We start from the raw sequence: 22,463 nt of genomic DNA, 5'->3' as shown, positions 1-22,463 counted from the left end.
CCCCTGACTAGCGCCCTCTTTTTCCGGCAGCCATCATGACAGAATTTCGTCAGAGGACAACACTCCCGTTGCCATGGGTTCTTTTTCAGTGTGCCAAAATTCGTACTGCACACAGGACCTCGGTTTAACTTCCCACACAAATGACTACACGCTCAGTTTGATTTTGATTTTTCAGTCAAACTGCAGAGAATGGGTGAAAGTGGAGAACGCCAGAGAATCGACAGACAGACAGAAAATACGAAAAAAAACTTAGCCGTATGACGAGCACAGGAACAAGAGTCATGATGGCTGCCAGAAAAAGAGGGCGCTAGCCAGTGGGACAAAGGGGAGGTTACCTCCTACTTCCCGGAGGTTATCGGCCGTAGTTGCTTTCGTTTTCTCCGCATAGGCGGATAGTAGTTTGCACAGGACAGGAATGTCAGACCCCTGCCGGAGTCTGCACTAGCTGGGTCACGGTTAAGTATGTGTAATTACAAGTGGGATTCAAACCCACACCCTCAAGGACTCTTTTATCAGCAGATAAGCACGATAACCACTCTGCCACTTTCATCAAACCATCCTTATAAACCCCTCAATCTGGCCGAGGAAAGAAAGAAAATCACTTTTGGAACTGACCCTCGACACAGCAACACTCGAAAGATGTACACAATCTTTATCCTGAAAATGTCCGAGGAGAAAATCAAGTTTTCAGCACTTACAAAAACAAAACAAAACAATCTTGGAAATTACGTCTGAAGCGGCTGCTGGAAGAGTATTTCCAAAATTCTGAAAACAACTGAGAAAAGAAATAACATTAACTTTGTTCTTGACAACAAACAAACAAAATCTCACAGAAACTTAAGTCTACAGTGGTTACAGGAAGAGGTACATGTTCCAAATGCTGAAAACATCTGAAAAAAAGCGGATTTTTGCATGAGAGGCAGTGCCACCATCAACCCATATTCTTCTTCCTTACAATAAAATGAGTAAAATATTTTTTTAAATTTTAAAAGAGGGGGGAAAAGAAAAGCTATAACCTCTAGCCCTCGAGGTGGGACCCCTCAGAGACCCCCCCCCCTCCTCCTATATCCCCCCCTCTCACCCCCCCCCCCAACCCCCCCCGTGCTCACAGGGCAGGTCTTTGGACCATGAGCTACAGGCAAGGAGGTGTAACCCCCGACAGAAACCCCTGACCGACAGAGTTGTCGAGTACAACGCACTCTCCAACAAACCGCTACAAATCTACAATGCTGTTTTTCTTAGGGTGGGGGGTTGGGGGGGGGGGGGGCAAAGATGTCCTCCTCTTACTGCAGAGGAATGGAATCCAACCCAGGCATTCCCCATGCGTTCTTCATCTCCATCACCTACGACAAATGCCAAGACGGCCAAGACTACAACTCTACAATGCTGTTATTGGGGCGGCAAGCTGTGCCTTTTACTGTAGAACAGAATCCAAACCCAGGATTTCTCCAAGCACTAACCTGTGTTCTTCCTCTCCCATCATCCACCTGTTCTCACAAAATATCACGCGCAACCTCTTCTTCTCAGCGATGCTTCACAGAAATCAAATCAAAGGGGGGACGATTCTCACAGCCACAATTCATTTCCTCCCAAAAACACAGGCTCAGTTTCGTAACTCTGCTCGTCACAGAGAGAAAGATAAATCTCTTTCAGAATTTTTTTTGGGGGGTTTGGGGTTTTTTTTTTTTTTTTTTTTGATTATCAAAGATTAAAAAAAGAAGAAGAAAAGAAACCCAAAGACTTTGCAAGAGACTTGTTTGTTTTTCTCTCCAACAAACACATCGATATCACATTGCCACAGTAAAGAAGTGTGCGCACCCTTTCTTCCGTCAACATCACCACCGTTTTCTTACAATCTCCTCGCAACCCCCTCCTCCATCCTCTCCTATCTTTGGATGCCCACCCCCACCCCCACCCACCCCATGGCTGTATTCACAGGAAATGTCAGAGTTGTCTATCTTTGGACGCCCACCCCCAACAACCCCACGCCCCCCCCCTGGCTGTATTCACAGGAAATGTCAAGAGTTGTCTATCTTTGGACGCCCACCCCCAACAACCCCACGCTCCCCCTGGCTGTATTCACAGGAAATGTCAAGAGTTGTCTATCTTTGGACGTCCTTCCCGACCCCACCCCTTGCTGTGCTCACAGGAATTCAACAGTTGTCTATCTTTGGACGTCAGCTGCGAAGCGAAGAGGGGGGACGGCTCACAAGTCGTCATCGCCGATTCCCTCGAAGGCGTCGTTCTCCGTCACCCCACTGTCGTCTGTCTTCCCGTTCAGTTTGGCCTTGTCCTGAAAAACCAGGCAGGAGAAAATTCTTTTTTTTTAATTTTTTTTATGATAATAGATAAGCAGTAGTGTGCTTTTTGGTGCTGTTTTTATCCAGTCCACACCCTGTACAGGGTCTGTGCTGCATGACATTACACGACAATACCAAAAGCATGCAAAAGGAAAACACCTCTTCCACACCCCCACTCCACACACACACACACACACACACATTCAATGCATATTCATGTACAGGTACTGCTGCTAGGAATTCTTGGTCTCATTAGGGGCTTCATTTATATGATTTACATTTTACATTTATAGGACTTTAGACGTGTGTTTATCTCCACTCCTCCCTCGATTCTTTCCCTACCTTCATCTAAAATCACTTACAGTGAAAAGACGTTTACTGAATAACAAACAAACACATCAGTAACATTGCTAACGGAATGCTTGCCAAAATGAGTAAGTCTCAAGATTGATTTTAAATACACTCAGTGTTGGAGTGTTAATTCTGATGTTATATCTAAACGTTTGAAATGCACAATATACATAAAACATCCATGAAAAAAATGTAGATAATTCAGATACTATCAAGTGTTAATTCCTATGTTATACCTAATGTTTGAAATGCACAATATACATAGCATCCATGAAAAATATTAAGATAATTCAGATACTATCAATGTAGCTAGAAAAAAAAAAAAGAGAGAAAAAAATTCTTGGGGCTGTACACGTGTGAGAGGCTTAACAGACCATTGCTGATTTGTGCAACCACGGGGATTAATATAAATCAGTAACATAAATCATTATTACGTTCAGCAGAGACAGAAAGCATAAAAATTATCATCACTCATTTTGGTACAAATCAGCGACGGGCGCAATAGCCGAGTGGTTAAAGCGTTGGACTGTCAATCTGAGGGTCCCGGGTTCGAATCACGGTGACGGCGCCTGGTGGGTGAAGGGTGGAGATTTTTACGATCTCCCAGGTCAACATATGTGCAGACCTGCTAGTGCCTGAACCCCCTTCGTGTGTATACGCAAGCAAAAGATCAAATACGCACGTTAAAGATCCTGTAATCCATGTCAGCGTTCGGTGGGTTATGGAAACAAGAACATACCCAGCATGCACACCCCCGAAAACGGAGTATGGCTGCCTACATGGCGGGGTAAAAACAGGTCATACACGCAAAAGCCCACTCGTGTGCATACGAGTGAACGTGGGAGTTGCAGCCCACGAACGCAGAAGAAGAAGAAGAGGTACAAATCAGCTCCTTCGTTAACAGCAACATTCCATGTTAGATTAGAAACAGACATCAGTGTACATGCCAATGCTGCAAGCACCTGTTATATAATATGACATCTGACAAGCTATGTAATTCTGCAGTATCAACATGACACTTGCACCCACAATAAATCAAGAAGATGAGCACCCACAACGAATCAAGAACACACGCACCCACAATGAATAAAGGACACATGCACCCACAACGAATCAAGAACACATGCACGCACAATGAATAAAGGACACATGCACCCACAACAGATCAAGAACACATGCCCTCACAATGAATAAAGGACACATGCACCCACAATATATCAGAACAAATGCACTCACAATGAATTAAGAACACATGCACCCAAAACAAATAAAGAACACATGCACTCAAAAGCAAAGAAACGCTCATCCACATTCAGTGTTGCAGAGAGCAGCATCAGAACACCATGCCAATCAATATCCATGGCAACATGGAACTCCACAGGTTGATAGCATTGGGGAGGATTGTATTGTACGGTATTGTATTGTACTGTATTGTACTGTATTGTGTTGTATTGTACTGTATTGTGTTGTATTGTACTGTATTGTACTGTATTGTGTTGTATTCTACTGTACTGTCCTGTATTGTGTTGTATTGTACTGTATTGTGTTGTATTGTACTGTATTGTACTGTATTGTGTTGTATTGTACTGTATTGTGTTGTATTGTACTGTATTGTACTGTATTGTGTTGTATTGTACTGTATTGTGTTGTATTGTACTGTATTGTACTGTATTGTGTTGTATTGTACAGTATTGTATTGTATCCTACGGTATTGTGTTGTATTGTACTGTATTGTGTTGTATTCTACTGTATTGTGTTGTATTGAACAGCATCAGAACACCATGCCAATCAATGTCCATGGCAACATGGAACTCCACAGGTTGATAGCATTGGGGAGGATTGTATTGTACGGTATTGTATTGTATTGTACTGTATTGTGTTGTATTGTATTGTATTGTACTGTATTGTGTTGTATTGTACTGTATTGTACTGTATTGTGTTGTATTGTACTGTATTGTACTGTATTGTGTTGTATTGTACTGTATTGTGTTGTATTGTACTGTATTATGTTGTACTGAACAGCATCAGAACACCATGCCAATCAATATCCATGACAACATGGAACTCCACAGGTTGATAGCATTGGGGAGGATTGTATTGTACGGTATTGTGTTGTATTGTACTGTATTGTGTTGTATTGTACTGTACTGTACAGTATTGTGTTGTATTGTACTGTATTGTGTTGTATTGTACTGTATTGTGTTGTATTGTACGGTATTGTGTTGTATTGTACTGTATTGTACTGTATTGTGTTGTATTGTACAGTATTGTACTGTATCGTACTGTATTGTGTTGTATTGTACAGTATTGTATTGTATTGTACTGTATTGTGTTGTATTGAACAGCATCAGAACACCATGCCAATCAATATCCATGACAACATGGAACTCCACAGGTTGACAGCATTGGGGAGGATTGTATTGTACGGTATTGTGTTGTATTGTACTGTATTGTGTTGTATTGTGTTGTATTGAACAGCATCAGAACACCATGCCAATCAATGTCCATGACAACATGGAACTCCACAGGTTGATAGCATTGGGGAGGATTGTATTGTACGGTATTGTGTTGTATTGTATTGTATTGTGTTGTATTGTACAGTATTGTATTGTATCGTACGGTATTGTGTTGTATTGTACTGTATTGTGTTGTATTGTACTGTATTGTGTTGTATTGAACAGCATCAGAACACCATGCCAATCAATATCCATGACAACATGGAACTCCACAGGTTGACAGCATTGGGGAGGATTGTATTGTACGGTATTGTGTTGTATTGTACTGTACTGTACTGTATTGTGTTGTATTGTACTGTATTGTGTTGTATTGTACTGTATTGTGTTGTATTGTACTGTACTGTACTGTATTGTGTTGTATTGTACTGTATTGTGTTGTATTGTACGGTATTGTGTTGTATTGTACTGTATTGTGTTGTATTGTACTGTATTGTACAGTATTGTGTTGTATTGTACTGTATTGTACAGTATTGTGTTGTATTGTACTGTATTGTGTTGTATTGTGTTGTATTGTACTGTATTGTGTTGTATTGTACAGTATTGTACAGTATTGTGTTGTATTGTACAGTATTGTACTGTATTGTGTTGTATTGTGTTGTATTGTACAGTATTGTGTTGTATTGTGTTGTATTGTACAGTATTGTACAGTATTGTGTTGTATTGTACAGTATTGTACTGTATTGTACTGTATTGTGTTGTATTGTACTGTATTGTACAGTATTGTGTTGTATTGTGTTGTATTGTACAGTATTGTACAGTATTGTGTTGTATTGTACAGTATTGTATTGTATTGTACTGTATTGTGTTGTATTGTACTGTATTGTGTTGTATTGTACTGTATTGTACTGTATTGTGTTGTATTGTACTGTATTGTGTTGTATTGTACTGTATTGTGTTGTATTGTACTGTATTGTGTTGTATTGAACAGCATCAGAACACCATGCCAATCAATATCCATGACAACATGGAACTCCACAGGTTGACAGCATTGGGGAGGATTGTATTGTACTGTATTGTGTTGTATTGTGATGTATTGTACTGTATTGTGTTGTATTGAACAGCATCAGAACACCATGCCAATCAATGTCCATGACAACATGGAACTCCACAGGTTGACAGCATTGGGGAGGATTGTATTGTACTGTATTGTACTGTATTGTACTGTATTGTGTTGTATTGTACTGTACTGTACAGTATTGTGTTGTATTGAACAGCATCAGAACACCATGCCAATCAATGTCCATGACAACATGGAACTCCACAGGTTGACAGCATTGGGGAGGATTGTATTGTACTGTATTGTACTGTATTGTACTGTATTGTGTTGTGTTGTATTGTACTGTATTGTGTTGTATTGTATTGTACTGTATTGTGTTGTGTTGTGTTGTGTTGTGTTGTATTGCACCGTATTGTGTTGTATTGTACTGTATTGTGTTGTATTGTACTGTATTGCGTTGTGTTGTATTGTATTGTGTTGTGTTGTATTGTACTGTATTGTGTTGTATTGTACTGTATTGTGTTGTATTGTACTGTATTGCGTTGTGTTGTATTGTATTGTGTTGTGTTGTATTGTACTGTATTGTGTTGTATTGCACTGTATTGCACTGCACTGTATTGCATTGCATTGCATTGTATTGTACTGTCTAAGGCTCAACACTCGGCTTATATCACAGATTGACATAAGTTTACATTTGGGCCAACAGCAAAGTGAGAGCTGTATTATCAATGGTTTCTCCAGTCAATGGGAAATCATTTACAGCTTAGTCTTTTGTGAAGGACTATGACTCTCAAACTAGGAGGCAAAATTGCACTGGCTCTTAGTGCTGCAGCCTTGTGGGCTAGTTGGCCTTTGGGAACCATCCCAACACCGAGTGTCCTAAAACCCTCTTGGCCGAGAGAATGGGGATGTGACTTGGGCAAGACACTCTCCACTATAATAAAATGCTAGCCCAAATAGTCGGAACAGCAGTTGCCTCCTCTGCTGTTCTGATGGTCATAGTCGGACACGACTGACTGTCATATATATATACATATTGCACTGTCTTCTATTCTATTCTATTCTTGTACAGCATTTGTTTGTATTGTATTACTCTTTTGTCACAACAGATTTATCTGTGTGAAACTCGGGCTGCTCTCCCCAGGGAGAGCATGTTGCTATACTAAGAGCACCACCCCCCCTTTTTTTTTTCTTCTTTTTTTTCTGCCTGCAGTTGTTTTTTTTCCTATCTAAGTGGATTTGTCTACCTAATTCTGCCAGGCCAAATGCACGTGAGATGACACGTGTGCACCCCATACATGCACGCCCCCTCCAAACACCTCCCCTTCTCTCTCTCTCTCTCTCTCTCTCTCTCTCTCTCTCTCTCTCTCCACACACACACACACACACACACACACACACCAAAATCTGCAAGCCCTGTTAGCCAGAAGAAAAAAACATAACGGACCAGGTTATAGACTGCCAGAGAAACCTTAACATGTGAGCAGAAACAAGAAGACACAATTAAAGAAAAGAAGTGCGACAAACGTAAAAGCTGTAACCAAACAGTGTTAAACAAACTAATGCTCGTACATTGTAATTGTTCATTTAGTCTTATTGTAATGTTTTATGCAATGGGTCAAATTTTATCCACTTGACTCAGGCTCCAATGCCTTTTTTTTTTTTTCTTCACAAAGTGACATTTTATTTACTGCATTGGGCTGTACACATAGAGATATTTTTACTCCTGTAACTGATATCGTAATCTCACTATTTTTTTTTCTTTTTTTTTTCTTTTTTTTTTGCCCCATCATCTGCACCATTTCAGTGGCATTACTCCCACGCCGCTCATTTAGATTCCTCCATACACGGACACAACCGGGTTTGTTCGTCACAGTTCCAGCGTCGGCAGTGCGCAGGGAACCATCAATGTTAGGTCCCTAGGAGGCCACACACCAGAGGAGACCCTGCACTGCTGCTGAGTCACTTCGGTGGTGTTCAGTGGTGCCTGTTCTGATTTAACGTACTTAGGACACCACCTACTAAGCCCCCAACTAACGACAATAATGGCTTAGTCGTATATTCGTATAGTTGTAATATTCATATTTTCAGTTTACTTATCACTGCCAACTTTTGTCTTGCGTACAGGTTTTTATCCAGTGCCCCCGTTTGGATTATTTGTGTCAATTCTAGTGTATGTGATGTTGTATCTTATTGTGACTTGTTTTATGCAGTGTACTTAGGAACTAACATGTACGTTTCAGTATCAGATCTTTTCTATTTTTCTTGTTCTTTCTTGTCATTGCCAGGCAAATCTTATATTTAGTTCATGTATATAATGATCCTTTTTTACACAGCATGCTGGTCAGTTACTGCCTAAATAGCTTTGATTTTAGGCTCTGGCAGTATAAAAATTGTTAATAAAGAAGGGTGACAAACGGAAAAGCTGAAACCAAATAAAGTTAACACAGCCAGATTACAACAAGAACTAAAACGTATCAACGAAAAGAGGGTGGCATTCGGAAAAGCTGAAATCAAACAGTGTTAAACACAGCCAGATTTGAACAAAAAGACAAAATTTAAGAAAACAGGGGTGAATAACAAAAAAGCTAAAACCAACCAGTGTTTATTAACACAGCCAGATTAGGGAAATATCCAATTTTAGCAACCTAAATTCCTGGAGCTATATGCACGGTATGTTTCGTGTATATTGCAATAAAGGCAAAAAGTATAACATAAATAACAATCATTTGACCTTTGTCATCCACTCAGAGTAGGTAGATCGTCAAGAAACTGCCTGAAAAATCACCATCATAACCCCATCCTAACCTGATAACAACATGCACGCTTTTATGTACAGTTGCCCAAATTGCAATTGCAGGAAAGCATGTGATGTCGTTATCAGGTTCGTAAGGGGTTATGACGGTGGTTTATCAGGCAATTTACACCACAATTTACCTACTCAGAGGGGATGACAAAGGTGAAATGATCGTTATTTATGCTATACTTCAGGCCAGCATTGCAAAAGACACAAAATGTACCCTGCATACGGCTCCAGGAATTCAGGCTGCAAAAACTGGACGCTACCCCCAGATTAGATCAAAAACACAAATGTTAATAAAGAAAAGAGAAGGGTGCCAAACGGAAAAGCTGAAACCAAAAAGGGTCACAAACAGCCAAGGGATGCCATCGTCGGACGTTTACCACAGGAACACTGCCTCGGTCCCACACTTCTGTCGGTGATTGGGACCTTTGAGTTTCGTTCTGATGAGGATACAGTACTTAATTATATATATATATATATATAAGAAGATGAAGAAGAAGAAGATGAAAAAGAAGAAGAGGAAGAAGAAGAGGAAAAAGAAGCAGAAGAACATGAGGAAGAAAATGAAGAAGAAGAGGAAGATGAAGAAGAAGAGGAAGATGAAGAAGAAAGGGAAGAAGAAGAGGAAATTGAGGACGACGAAGAACAAGAAGAAGAATAAAGAACAACGATAAATATTATATAACTTCTAAAAGAAAATTAATAATAATAATAATAATATCAATAAATATGTATATAATGCTGAATATTATGCAGAAAATAATGATAATAATGACAACGAAGAACAACAACAACAATAAAGTATTCCTTTTCGGCTTCCTTTTCTCCAACACCACCCATTGTCAGCTCACTTTGGATGATGTATGTAGAGTGGGAAAGGGAGAGTGTGAGTGGGGGGGGAGGGGGTTTTTGAGAAAGAGTGGCCATGAATGTTTTATGTTAACTTGTAATATTTTTCTTTCATGTAAAGCGCCCTGAGCTCTTAGTGAGAAAGGGCGCTATATAAATGTACAGTATTATTATTATTATAAAGACTACTATAATAAATAATTTCTACAAGAAAACGAATACCAATAACAATAATAATATCAATACATATTTATATGACGTCAAATCATATGCAGAGACAAATCAAAGCACTCACTCACTCACACACCAGTCATTCACATGCACGCACATCTATAATTCGGATGGATGAAAAAGAGGCAGTGTGTGAAGGGGAGAGGGGGGGAGGAAGGATAAGGTAGGAGGGGTGGTGTTGGTGGGTGAGGGGGGGGGGGGGTTGGGGAGGGTGAGGTAGGGGAGTGTTCGGGTGACCGGCTGTGGAGGAGAGCACAAAATGTGGATGTGTTGTCAGTGTGTGATCAAACCTCTCTATCTCTCTCTCTCTCTCTCACACACACACACACACACACAAAAACAACAACTATCAATGCAACACACACACATACATTTTGTAATTTTTTCCACATACACAAAGCAAACACACAGAAACAATCATCAGGCCTATGCACTCACACACACACACACACACACACACACACACTACACACAAAACACACACCACACACACAATCACACACTACACACAAAACACACACTACACACAAAACACACACACACAAAAAAAACAACAACAACACAACACACACACACACACACACACACACAATCACACACACACAATCACACACTACACACACAACACACACAAACACAACACAACACACACACACAACACAAACTACACACACACACAAACACAACACACACACACACACACAAACTACACACACACAAACACAACACACACACAGACAACAAACACAACACACACAAACACAACACACACACACACACACACACACACAATCACACACTACACACACACACACACACACACACACAATCACACACTACACACAAAACACACACACACACACACACAAACACAACACAACACACACACACACACACAACACACACAAACTACACACACACAAACACAACACACACACACACACACACACACACACACACACACACCACATACACAACACACACAAACACAACACACAACACACACAACAAACACAACACACACACACAGAAAACCACCAACACAGGGCAGAGTGTGTACATACATCAGAGTCCATAGGAGTGCTTGCCTTGGTCCCCCTGGGCGCCTGATGCCTGTCCTGTGGCTGGAATCAAGAGCAACATAAGCGACATCCATCAAAATGAAAGAACGTCTTCTTCTTCTTTTTCTTTTTCTTCTGCGTTCGTGGGCTGCACCTCCCACGTTCACTTGAATGCACACAAGTGGGCTTTTATGTGTATGACCGTTTTTACCCCGCCGTGTAGGCAGCCATACTCCGCTTTCAGGGGTGTGCATGCTGGGATATTTTCTTGTTTCCATAACCCACCGAACACCGACATGGATTACAGGTTCTTTAACGTGCGTATTTGATCTTTTGCTTGCGTATACACATGAAGGGGGGGTTCAGGCACTAAGCAGGTCTGCACGTATGTTGACCTGGGAGATTGGAAAAATCTCCAACCTTTACCCACCAGGCGTTGTTTCCGAGATTCGAATCCGGGGCCCTCAGATTGAATGTCCAACGCTTTAACCACTGGGGCTATTGCACCCGTCTAAAATGAAAGAACACTGTGGCCAGGAGAGTACATGATTAACAAACAATGAAATGTGGTAACTCTCTTCATACACAAGGTACGCAATTTCATGTCAATGCTGCTTATTCTACAGATCCAGCCACCACATAACCTTCTTAAAATTCCATATTAACAAACTTCTTCTTCGTTCGTGGGTTGCTTTGCAACTCCACAAATTTTATTAAAAGATATATTTTTTTATGAGGTGGTCCAAAACTTTTTGTGACCTCTGTATGTAACAGTGTGTGTGTGTGTGTGAAGTCAAATTTTTTTTATTTCTAGATGGTAACTGAATGAGCAACAACTTCTCATTTACATGTGTGTGTGTGTGTGTGTGTGTGTGTGTGTGTGTGTGTGACAGGACTAGAGCACAACAGGGTTTGGCTCTTAAAAATGTCCTGTTGTTATTGCTGTTGTTGTTACTGTTGTTGTTAATACAGTTGCTGCTGTTGTTATTGTTGTTACTGTTCTCACTGTTATTATTGTTGCTGTTGAGGTTGCTGTTACTGTTGTCACTGTTGTTGATGTAGCTGTTGTTGTAGCTGTAGTTGCTGTTGCTATTGCTGGCGCTGGTGGTGTTGTTTTTTTTGTTGCTGTTATTTGATTTTGTTTTTGTAGTTGTTGCACTGTTGTCGTTACTGTTGTTGTTGCTATTGGTTGTTGTTCTTGTAGTTGTTTTGTTAATAAAAAAAAAATAATTAAAAAAAAAAAAACAGAAGCTTACCCGTTTGAATTTTCTGCCTTGTTTCTTCATGATGAGCTCGTCCACCATGCTCTGAAGACACATGCTCATCAACATGGCCTGCACAGCGAGAAACACGCACACCTTAGATAGATCTGTTATGCATGCGTGACATCGTCACTGACCTTACAGATCCAGTCTATGGACAAGAATTACTGACCCGGTCACTGACGATACAGATCCAGTCTTTGAACATGAATTATTGACCTGGTCACTGACGATATAGATCCAGTCTACGGACATGAATTACTGACCTGGTCACTGACGATATAGATCCAGTCTACGGACATGAATTACTGACCTGGTCACTGACGATACAGATCCAGTCTTTGAACATGAATTACTGACCTGGTCACTGACCTTAGAGATCCAGTCTTTGAACATGAATTACTGACCTGGTCACTGACGATAGAGATCCAGTCTACGGACATGAATTACTGACCTAGTCACTGACAATACAGATCCAGTCTTTGAACATGAATTACTGACCTGGTCACTGACGATATAGATCCAGTATACGGACATGAATTACTGACCCGGTCATTGACCATACAGATCCAGTCTTTGAACATGAATTATTGACCTGGTCACTGATGATATAGATCCAGTATACGGACATGAATTACTGACCCGGTCATTGACCATATAGATCCAGTCTTTGAACATGAATTACTGACTCAGTCACTGACGATACAGATCCAGTCTACGGACAAGAATTACTGACCTGGTCACTGACGATACAGATCCAGTCTTTGAACATGAATTACTGACCTGGTCACTGACGATATAGATCCAGTCTACGGACATGAATTACTGACCTGGTCACTGACGATATAGATCCAGTCTACGGACATGAATTACTGACCTGGTCACTGACAATACAGATCCAGTCTACGGACATGAATTACTGACCTGGTCACTGACAATATAGATCCAGTCTTTGAACATGAATTACTGACCTGGTCACTGACGATATAGATCCAGTCTACGGACATGAATTACTGACCCGGTCACTGACAATACAGATCCAGTCTACGGACATGAATTACTGACCTGGTCACTGAACATATAGATCCAGTCTATGGGCATGAATTACTGACCTGGTCACTGACAATACAGATCCAGTCTTTGAACATGAATTACTGACCTGGTCACTGACGATATAGATCCAGTCTACGGACATGAATTACTGACCTGGTCACTGACAATACAGATCCAGCGAAGCGACTCTTTGGACATGAGGTACTCAAAGGACAGCTCCAGCTGAGGTGTGCCCGCCTTGTCATGTGGATACTGCACACACCAACACGACGTCAGTCCCTCAGTCCACTTCCTTCTTCTTCTTCTGCGTTCACTCGTATGCACACGAGTGGGCTTTTACGTGTATGACCGTTTTTACCCCGCCATGTAGGCAGCCATACTCCGTTTTCAGGGGGGGGGGGTGCATGCTGGGTATGTTCTTGTTTCCATAACCCACCGAACGCTGACATGGATTACAGGATCTTTAACGTGCGTATTTGATCTTCTGCTTGCATATACACACGAAGGGGGTTCAGGCACTAAGCAGGTCGGCACATATGTTGACCTGGGAGATCGTTAAAATTTCCACCCTTTACCCACCAGGCGCCGTCACCGTGGTTCGAACCCGGGACCCTGAGATTGACAGTCCAACGCTTTAACCACTCGGCTATTGCGCCCGTCGAATCTACTTCCAAATTTTTAACTCTTTCACCACTGAGTTTCTGACTGAAAAAAACACTCAACAGTGCCAAATATTCAGATATGATGCTTTCAGTCGCACGCTTTGGTTCATTTGTATATTTGTATTTGTTTTTATCACAACAGATGTCTGTGTGTGAAATTCGGGCTGCTCTCCCGAGGGAGTGTGAATCGGTACGCTACAGCGCCACCCATTTTTTTGCATTTTTTCCTGCGTGCAATTTCTTTTCCCTATCGAAGTGGATTTTTCTACAGAATTTTGCCAGGAACAACCCTTTTGTTGCCATGGGTTCTTTTACGTGCGCTAAGAGCATGCTGCACACGGGACCTCGCTTTTATCGTCTAATCCGAATGACTAGCGTCCAGACCACCACTCAAGGTTTAGTGGAGGGGGAGAAAATGTTGGCGGCTGAGCCGTGATTCGAACCAGCGTGCTCAGATTCTCTCGCTTCCTAGGCGGACGCGTTACCTCTAGGCCATCACTCTACTAAGTCAAAACAACACAATGGACTTGTTCACTTCATACTGGGTCAGAGGGCAAAGGTTAGTCATTGTTCTATTGCTGGGGAAACTGGCTGCATCTGTTAAGCTTTGTTACAATGTGAAAAAGTCGTTTTAACACGCATGCATGCCTCCATCCATGTGTGTGTAGTCACAGGAAACCTATGTAAGGTGTACACATAATAACCACAGTGTGTGTGTGTGTGTGTGTGTGTGTCTGTGCCTGTGTGTGTCTGTGTCTGTGTGTGTGTGTGTGTGTGTGTGCACATGTGCGTGAGCAGCCATGCGTGTGTGGTGTCATTTTCACAGACGACTTAACACACAAGGAATACCAACACAAAGGAAGGTGTTGCGAAGAAGTGTCCTGTTACCAGAGAGGTGATTCTCTAACACTTCATGTGTGTGTGTGTGTGTGTGTGTGTGTGTGTGTGCTTGTCTGCATATATATGTGTGTGTGTGTGAGTGTTTGTGTGTGTGTGTGTGTGTGTGTGTGTGTGTGTGTGCATGTCTCTGTGCGAGTGTCTTGTGTCATGTGAATGAGTGCATATCTGTCTGTCTGTGTGTCTGCGTCTGTCTGTGTGTACATACATGTGCATGAGCGACGGTGTGTGCAAGTTCAAGTATGTGTGGCGTCATTCATTTTCCACAGTATGGTAACACATAAGGAGAAAAAAAAACAACTAAAAAAAAAAAAAAAAAAAAAAAACAAAAAACCAGTGTTACCAGAGTGGTGATTCTCCAACACTTCATGCGTGTGATCTTGAAGAACCCCTCCTGAAGCTGATCCTGTGGGCAAAGGGACACAATCCTGTCAATACAAGGGAAGACAACACTGTCAAAGGGACACAAGCTCTTTAAAACAAAGGGACACAACGCTGTCAATACAATGGGAGACAACACTGTCAAAGGGACACAAGCTCTTTAAAACAAAGGGACACAACGCTGTCAATACAATGGGAGACAACACTGTCAAAGGGACACAAGCTCTTTAAAACAAAGGGACACAATGCTGTCAATACAAGGGGAGACAACACTGTCAAAGGGACACAGCTCTTTATAAGGGACACAATGCTGTCAATACAATGGGAGACAACACTGTCAAAGGGACACAAAGCTCTTTAAAACAAAGGGACACAATCCTGTCAATACAAGGGGAGACAACACTGTCACAGGGACACAGCTCTTTAAAACAAAGGGACACAACGCTGTCAATACAAGGGGAGACAACACTGTCAAAGGGACACAAGCTGTTTAAAACAAAGGGACACAATCCTGTCAATACAAGGGGAGACAACACTGTCAAAGGGACACAAAGCTCTTTAAAACAAAGGGACACAATGCTGTCAATACAAGGGGAGACAACACTGTCAAAGGGACACAGCTCTTTAAAACAAAGGGACACAATGCTGTTAAACAGGACACAACACTATCCGTACAAAGGGACACACACACGCGCCTACCCCTCTCCACCCACCCCCACCTCCCCGCCCTCCCCCCACACACACTCCCCGCCCTCCCCACACACACACACAGAGAAAAATCAGTAACAGCAAGAACCACAGACTCGAACCCCACTGACCCCGACGTGCACCCTGAAGCAGAGCTCCCTGCCGCCAGCGCTGACCACCACCTGCGTCTTGGGGTGCGGGTAGTCCGTCAGACACGGCCGGAACTGGATGTAGCCGTAAAACTTGAGCGTGCGGGCCAGTCGCAGGTACTGCCATGACAACACAGCAACAACCAAAGATGCACAAAGGCTTCAAAGACTCTTCTGTGGCTTGAAACAGAAGAATGCGGTATGCGCGCTAGGTGGCATCAAAACGACAATTTCAATCATCAGCCGCTTTCCGCATAAAAAAAAAAAATCGCAACAACAAAAAAAGAAAAGAATGGTGGCTCATGCATGCTCTCTCATCCCCCCCCCCCATCCACCCCTTCCACCACACTTCACACACTGACACACACACACGCATACTTATACATACACACAAACTCTCAAACACACACAAACACACACACACACACACGCATATACACACTTATACATACACACAAACTCTCAAACACACACACACACACAGTGATGGCCTAGAGGTAACGCGTCCGCCTAGGAAGCGAGAGAATCTGAGCGCGCTGGTTCAAATCACGGCTCAGCCACCAATATTTTCTCCCCCTCCACTTGACCTTGAGTAGTGGTCTGGATGCTAGTCATTCGGATGAGACGATAAACCGAGGTCCCGTGTACAGCATGCACTTAGCGCACGTAAAAGAAACCACGGCAACAAAAGGGTTGTTCCTGGCAAAATTCTGTAGAAAAATCCACTTCCATAGGAAAAACAAATAAAACTGCACGCAGGAAAAAAAAAAAAAAAATGTGTGGCACTGTAGTATAGTGACGGGCTCTCCCTGGGGAGAGCATCCCGAATTTCATACAGAGAAAGCTGTTAGGATAAGAAGAAATACAAATACAAATACAAATTACTGATACTGTCCACTAACAAAGAAGCAAACAGACAAAGCATTGTCAGGGAATGGATGAGCAATAACGTAATGCATTGTATTGTATTTGTATTTGTATTTCTTTTTATCACAACAGATTTCTCTGTGTGAAATTTGGGCTGCTCTCCCCAGGGAGAGCGCATCGCTACACTACAGCGCCACCCATTTTTTGTTTTTGTTTTTACCTGTGTGCAGTTTTATTTGTTTTTCCTATGGAAGTGGATTTTTCGACAGAATTTTGCCTGGAACAACCCTTTTGTTGCCGTGGGTTCTTTTACGTGCGCTAAGTGCATACTGCACACGGGACCTCGGTTTATTGTCTCATCCGAATGACTAGCATCCATACGCGTTACCTCTAGGCCATCACTTCACTTTTAACATGCATATTTGTTCTTCTGTGCGCAGATACACACAAACAGGGTTCAGGCACTAGCAGGAAAACTCTCCACCCTTTACCCATCAGTGATCAAACTCAGGACACTCGGACGAGAATTCAGTGCTCTGACCACCTGACCACCGCACCCATCATGATCATTATTCTTTTTTTTTTTCCTTTTTTTTCCCCGATTTAAATGTCGGATTTATTGGATTTAAACCTTTTCAAACATACAACGCGTCATCTGAAAAAAAATGGTCCAATAACGATGCAGAAGAAGATGATCCCTCCATACGACAAAATCCAACAACTAACGCACTGGAAACCAAAACAGACACCTACACTCCCCCCCCCCCCACCCCCCCAACCGCCCCCCGCCCTCCTCCACCCCCCCTGCTTTCCCTTTCCACCTCACCCACTCCTTTTTCACCCCACACTCTCCAAACACAAAGGCAAGAAAAAAAATAAAATAAAATAATAGAAACTTGCTCAGCATCCGTGTTTTATCATCCTGCGATCTCTTTCACGCTTTAGGCCTGAAAACTTTATGATCATTATTATCATGATAATTATATTATAATTATTAGTTATTTATTTATTTATTCATTTATTTATGTACACTTATAGCTGACTTCGTCAAGTTTTTGCGCCTTATACATATTATTAGTAGTGGTAGTAGTTATTTTTTTTTTATGTATTTATCTATTATTTATTCACCCTTTTTTTTTCTTTTTTTTTTCTCAAGGCCTGACTAAGCGCGTTGGGTCACGCTGCTGGTCAGGCATCTGCTTGGCAGATGTGGTGTAGCGTATATGGATTTGTCCGAACGCAGTGACGCCTCCTTGAGCTACTGAAACTGAAACTGAAACTACTCAGCGCACTCACCTCTTTTTTGGATCCTCGACTTATCAGCTTCTTCATGTGTTTGACTTGCTCCGGTGAGGCTGTCACCCATCCTCTCTCTATGTCACTCACAGTCTGTGGAAACAATCACGCACAGAATGAAGTACAAGATCGGCACTCTATGTTATAGATGTATTCACAAATCACCCCATCACCTCTCTATGTCACTCACAGTCTGTGGAAACAATCATGCACAGGATAAAGTACAAGATCAGCACTCTATGTTATAGATGTATTCACAAATCACCCCATCACCTCTCTATGTCACTCACAGTCTGTGGAAACAATCACGCACAGAATAAAGAACAAGATCGGCACTCTATGTTATAGATGTATTCACAAATCACCCCATCACCTCTCTATGTCACTCACAGTCTGTGGAAACAATCACGCACAGAATAAAGAACAAGATCGGCACTCTATGTTATAGATGTATTCACAAATCACCCCATCCTCTCTCTATGTCACTCACAGTCTGTGGAAACAATCACGCACAGAATAAACTACAAGATCAGCACTCTATGTTATAGATGTATTCACAAATCACCCATTCTCTCTCTATGTCACTCACAGTCTGTGGAAACAATCACGCACAGAATGAAGTGCAAGATCAGCACTCTATGTTATAAATGTATTCACAAATCACCCCATCCTCTCTCTATGTCACTGACAGTCTGTGGAAACAATCACGCACAGGATAAAGTACAAGATCAGCACTCTATGTTATAGATGTATTCACAAATCACCCCATCACCTCTCTACGTCACTCACAGTCTGTGGAAACAATCACGCACAGAATAAACTACAAGATCAGCACTCTATGTTACAGATGTATTCACAAATCACCCCATCACCTCTCTATGTCACTCACAGTCTGTGGAAACAATCACGCACAGAATAAAGAACAAGATCGGCACTCTATGTTATAGATGTATTCACAAATCACCCCATCACCTCTCTATGTCACTCACAGTCTGTGGAAACAATCACGCACAGAATAAAGAACAAGATCGGCACTCTATGTTATAGATGTATTCACAAATCACCCCATCACCTCTCTATGTCACTCACAGTCTGTGGAAACAATCACGCACAGAATAAAGAACAAGATCGGCACTCTATGTTACAGATGTATTCACAAATCACCCCATCACCTCTCTATGTCACTCACAGTCTGTGGAAACAATCACGCACAGAATAAAGAACAAGATCAGCACTCTATGTTATAGATGTATTCACAAATCACCCCATCACCTCTCTATGTCACTCACAGTCTGTGGAAACAATCACGCACAGAATAAAGAACAAGATCGGCACTCTATGTTATAGATGTATTCACAAATCACCCCATCACCTCTCTATGTCACTCACAGTCTGTGAAAACAATCACGCACAGAATAAAGAACAAGATCAGCACTCTATGTTATAAATATATTCACAAATCTGTCCCCTTTCTATCTTTGTGGCTGCCTTCACCTCCACACTCCATCTCGCTCACTACGATCGGCTTCGGAGCCGCTCTGTTTACGCATACCCAGATTCAAACATTTGACTGTTGGCCGCCGTTCTTTCTCTATCTCTGGACCTTGCAATTGGAATGAACTTCCTCTTTCGTTTCGTCAAGTCTCCACACTCAGCTCTTTCAAGTCTGGCCTTAAAACCCACCTCTTCCCAAAATAGCCTCCCTTCCCTGCCTCTTCCTTGTCTTTAGTTTCTACAGTTTCAGAGTTATGCATGCATGTGTGTGAATGACTGGTGCGAAAACGCTTTATTTGTCTCTGCACAAAATTCAGCGCTATTTAAATACCATTATTATTATTATTATGTTATGCATATTAAGTCAATATAGGTTATCTGATGGTAGAGCTAATCGATGATATATACATGGTCATTTTGTTTTGAAAACCACTTTGCTGTCTTTAAAAGTGCGTTATCAATGAGGTATCTCCTCCTCATCACCCCTCCTCCGCCCTCATCATCATCAATTCACCTTCGTCACCATCATCATCGTCATTGTCATCACCACTGTTATTATTACTTTTATCACCATCATCATCATTATCATTATTATCATCATCATCATCATTATCATTGTTGTTGTTTTCATCATGACTGTTGTTATCATCATTATCATCATGATTGTTGTAATAATTAACGTCATCATCATCATTTCGTTGTTGTTGCTGTTGTTCTTTTTGTTGTTGTTGTTGATAGTTTATTATTGTTATCATTGTCAACATTATTTTCATCATTATCATTATCACTATTATTATCAAAATCCAAGGAGAGAGAACATCATTAGTAGCAGTAGCAGCAGTAATCGTCTTACTATCATCATCACTATCTTTATCGCTATCATCAGCAGCAGCATTATTATTGTAATGATCATTATCTTTGTTATCATCATCATTATCTTTATTGCTATGATCATCATCATCATCAGCAGCAGCAGCAGCATTATTATTGTAATGATCAATATCATCATCATCATTATCATTGTTATCATCAACATATTTAACATGATCATTATCATTATCAAACAAACATCATTAACACGATCACTGTCATTATCAAACAAACATCATTAACATGATCACTATCATTATCAAACAAACATAAACACGATCACTATCATTATCAAACAAACATCATTAACATGATCACTATCATTATCCAACAAACATCATTAACACGATCACTCATTATCCAACAAACATCATTAACACGATCACTCATTATCCAACAAACATCATTAACACGATCACTATCATTATCAAACAAACATCATTAACATGATCACTATCATTATCCAACAAACATCATTAACACGATCACTCATTATCCAACAAACATCATTTACACGATCACTATCATCATCAAACAAACATAATTAACACGACCACACTCACTATCAAACAAACGTCACAAACACGATCACTGTCATTATCAAACAAACGTCATAAACATGATCACTATCATTATCATACAAACATAATTAACACGATCACTCATTATCAAACAAACGTCATAAACACGATCACTATCATCATCAAACAAACATAATTAACACGACCACACTCACTATCAAACAAACGTCACAAACACGATCACTGTCATTATCAAACAAACGTCATAAACATGATCACTGTCATTATCAAACAAACATCATTAACATGATCACTATCATTATCAAACAAACGTCATAAACACGATCACTGTCATTATCAAACAAACACCATTAACACGATCACTCATTATCAAACAAACGTCATAAACACGATCACTATCATCATCAAACAAACACCAGACCTGTACAAAAAGAAGATTGAGGGTGACTTTGTTGTCAAGGAGGTCGTCATCGAAGGCAGAATCCCAGTAACTGAAACAACGCAACACAGCACAACACATCACAACACAACATCACCACAGAACAGCATGACACAGCACAGCACAGCACAACACAACATCACCACAGAACAGCATGACACAGCACAGCACAGCACAACACAACATCACCACACAACAGCACGACACAGCACAGCACATCACAACGCAACATCACCACACAACAGCACGACACAGCACAGCACAGCACAACACAACATCACCACACAACAGCACGACACAGCACAGCACATCACAACGCAACATCACCACAGAACAGCACGACACAGCACAGCACATCACAACACAACATCACCACACAACAGCACGACACAGCACAGCACAGCACAACGCAACATCACCACACAACAGCACGACACAGCACAGCACAGCACAACACAACATCACCACACAGCACAACATATCATGACACAGCATATCACAATACAGCACATCACATCGTAACACATCACCACACAACATCACAAAACATTACAGCACATCACAACACATCACAGCACAGCACATCACAATACAGCACATCACATCTTAACACGTCACAACACAACACATCACAACACAAAAACATACGTCACAACACATCACAACACACACCACAACACAACACAACGCACACAAAAACGCACGTCACAACACAACACATGTCACAACACAACACACACAAAAACATGCGTCACA

General features: G+C 41.4%; 1 protein-coding gene across 3 annotated transcripts in view; it reads right to left on the bottom strand.

The window, feature by feature from the left end:
* Positions 1-2,059: 2,059 nt before the first annotated feature.
* The window catches only part of LOC143277022 (sorting nexin-17-like), a 36,848-nt gene continuing 16,444 nt past the window's right edge, over positions 2,060-22,463 (bottom strand). Inside the window, exons 8-16 of one of the 3 annotated variants that reach the window (XM_076581744.1) lie at positions 21,690-21,759; positions 18,363-18,455; positions 16,182-16,319; positions 15,326-15,388; positions 13,577-13,675; positions 12,365-12,442; positions 11,112-11,171; positions 9,348-9,407; positions 2,060-2,293 (exon numbers count right to left, since the gene is read on the bottom strand). In XM_076581744.1, coding sequence (XP_076437859.1) covers positions 2,207-2,293; positions 9,348-9,407; positions 11,112-11,171; positions 12,365-12,442; positions 13,577-13,675; positions 15,326-15,388; positions 16,182-16,319; positions 18,363-18,455; positions 21,690-21,759 — 748 coding nt within the window. In that variant the 3' untranslated portion in view covers positions 2,060-2,206. Of the gene's footprint in view, positions 2,294-9,317; positions 9,408-11,111; positions 11,172-12,364; positions 12,443-13,576; positions 13,676-15,325; positions 15,389-16,181; positions 16,320-18,362; positions 18,456-21,689; positions 21,760-22,463 lie in introns of all 3 variants that reach the window. The other 2 variants (XM_076581743.1, XM_076581745.1) reach the window with 2 other exon arrangements.

Source organism: Babylonia areolata, chromosome 33 (genome assembly GCF_041734735.1).
Source record: "Babylonia areolata isolate BAREFJ2019XMU chromosome 33, ASM4173473v1, whole genome shotgun sequence".
NCBI lineage: Eukaryota > Metazoa > Mollusca > Gastropoda > Neogastropoda > Buccinidae > Babylonia > Babylonia areolata.
This window is presented reverse-complemented; position numbering and strand designations above follow the sequence as displayed.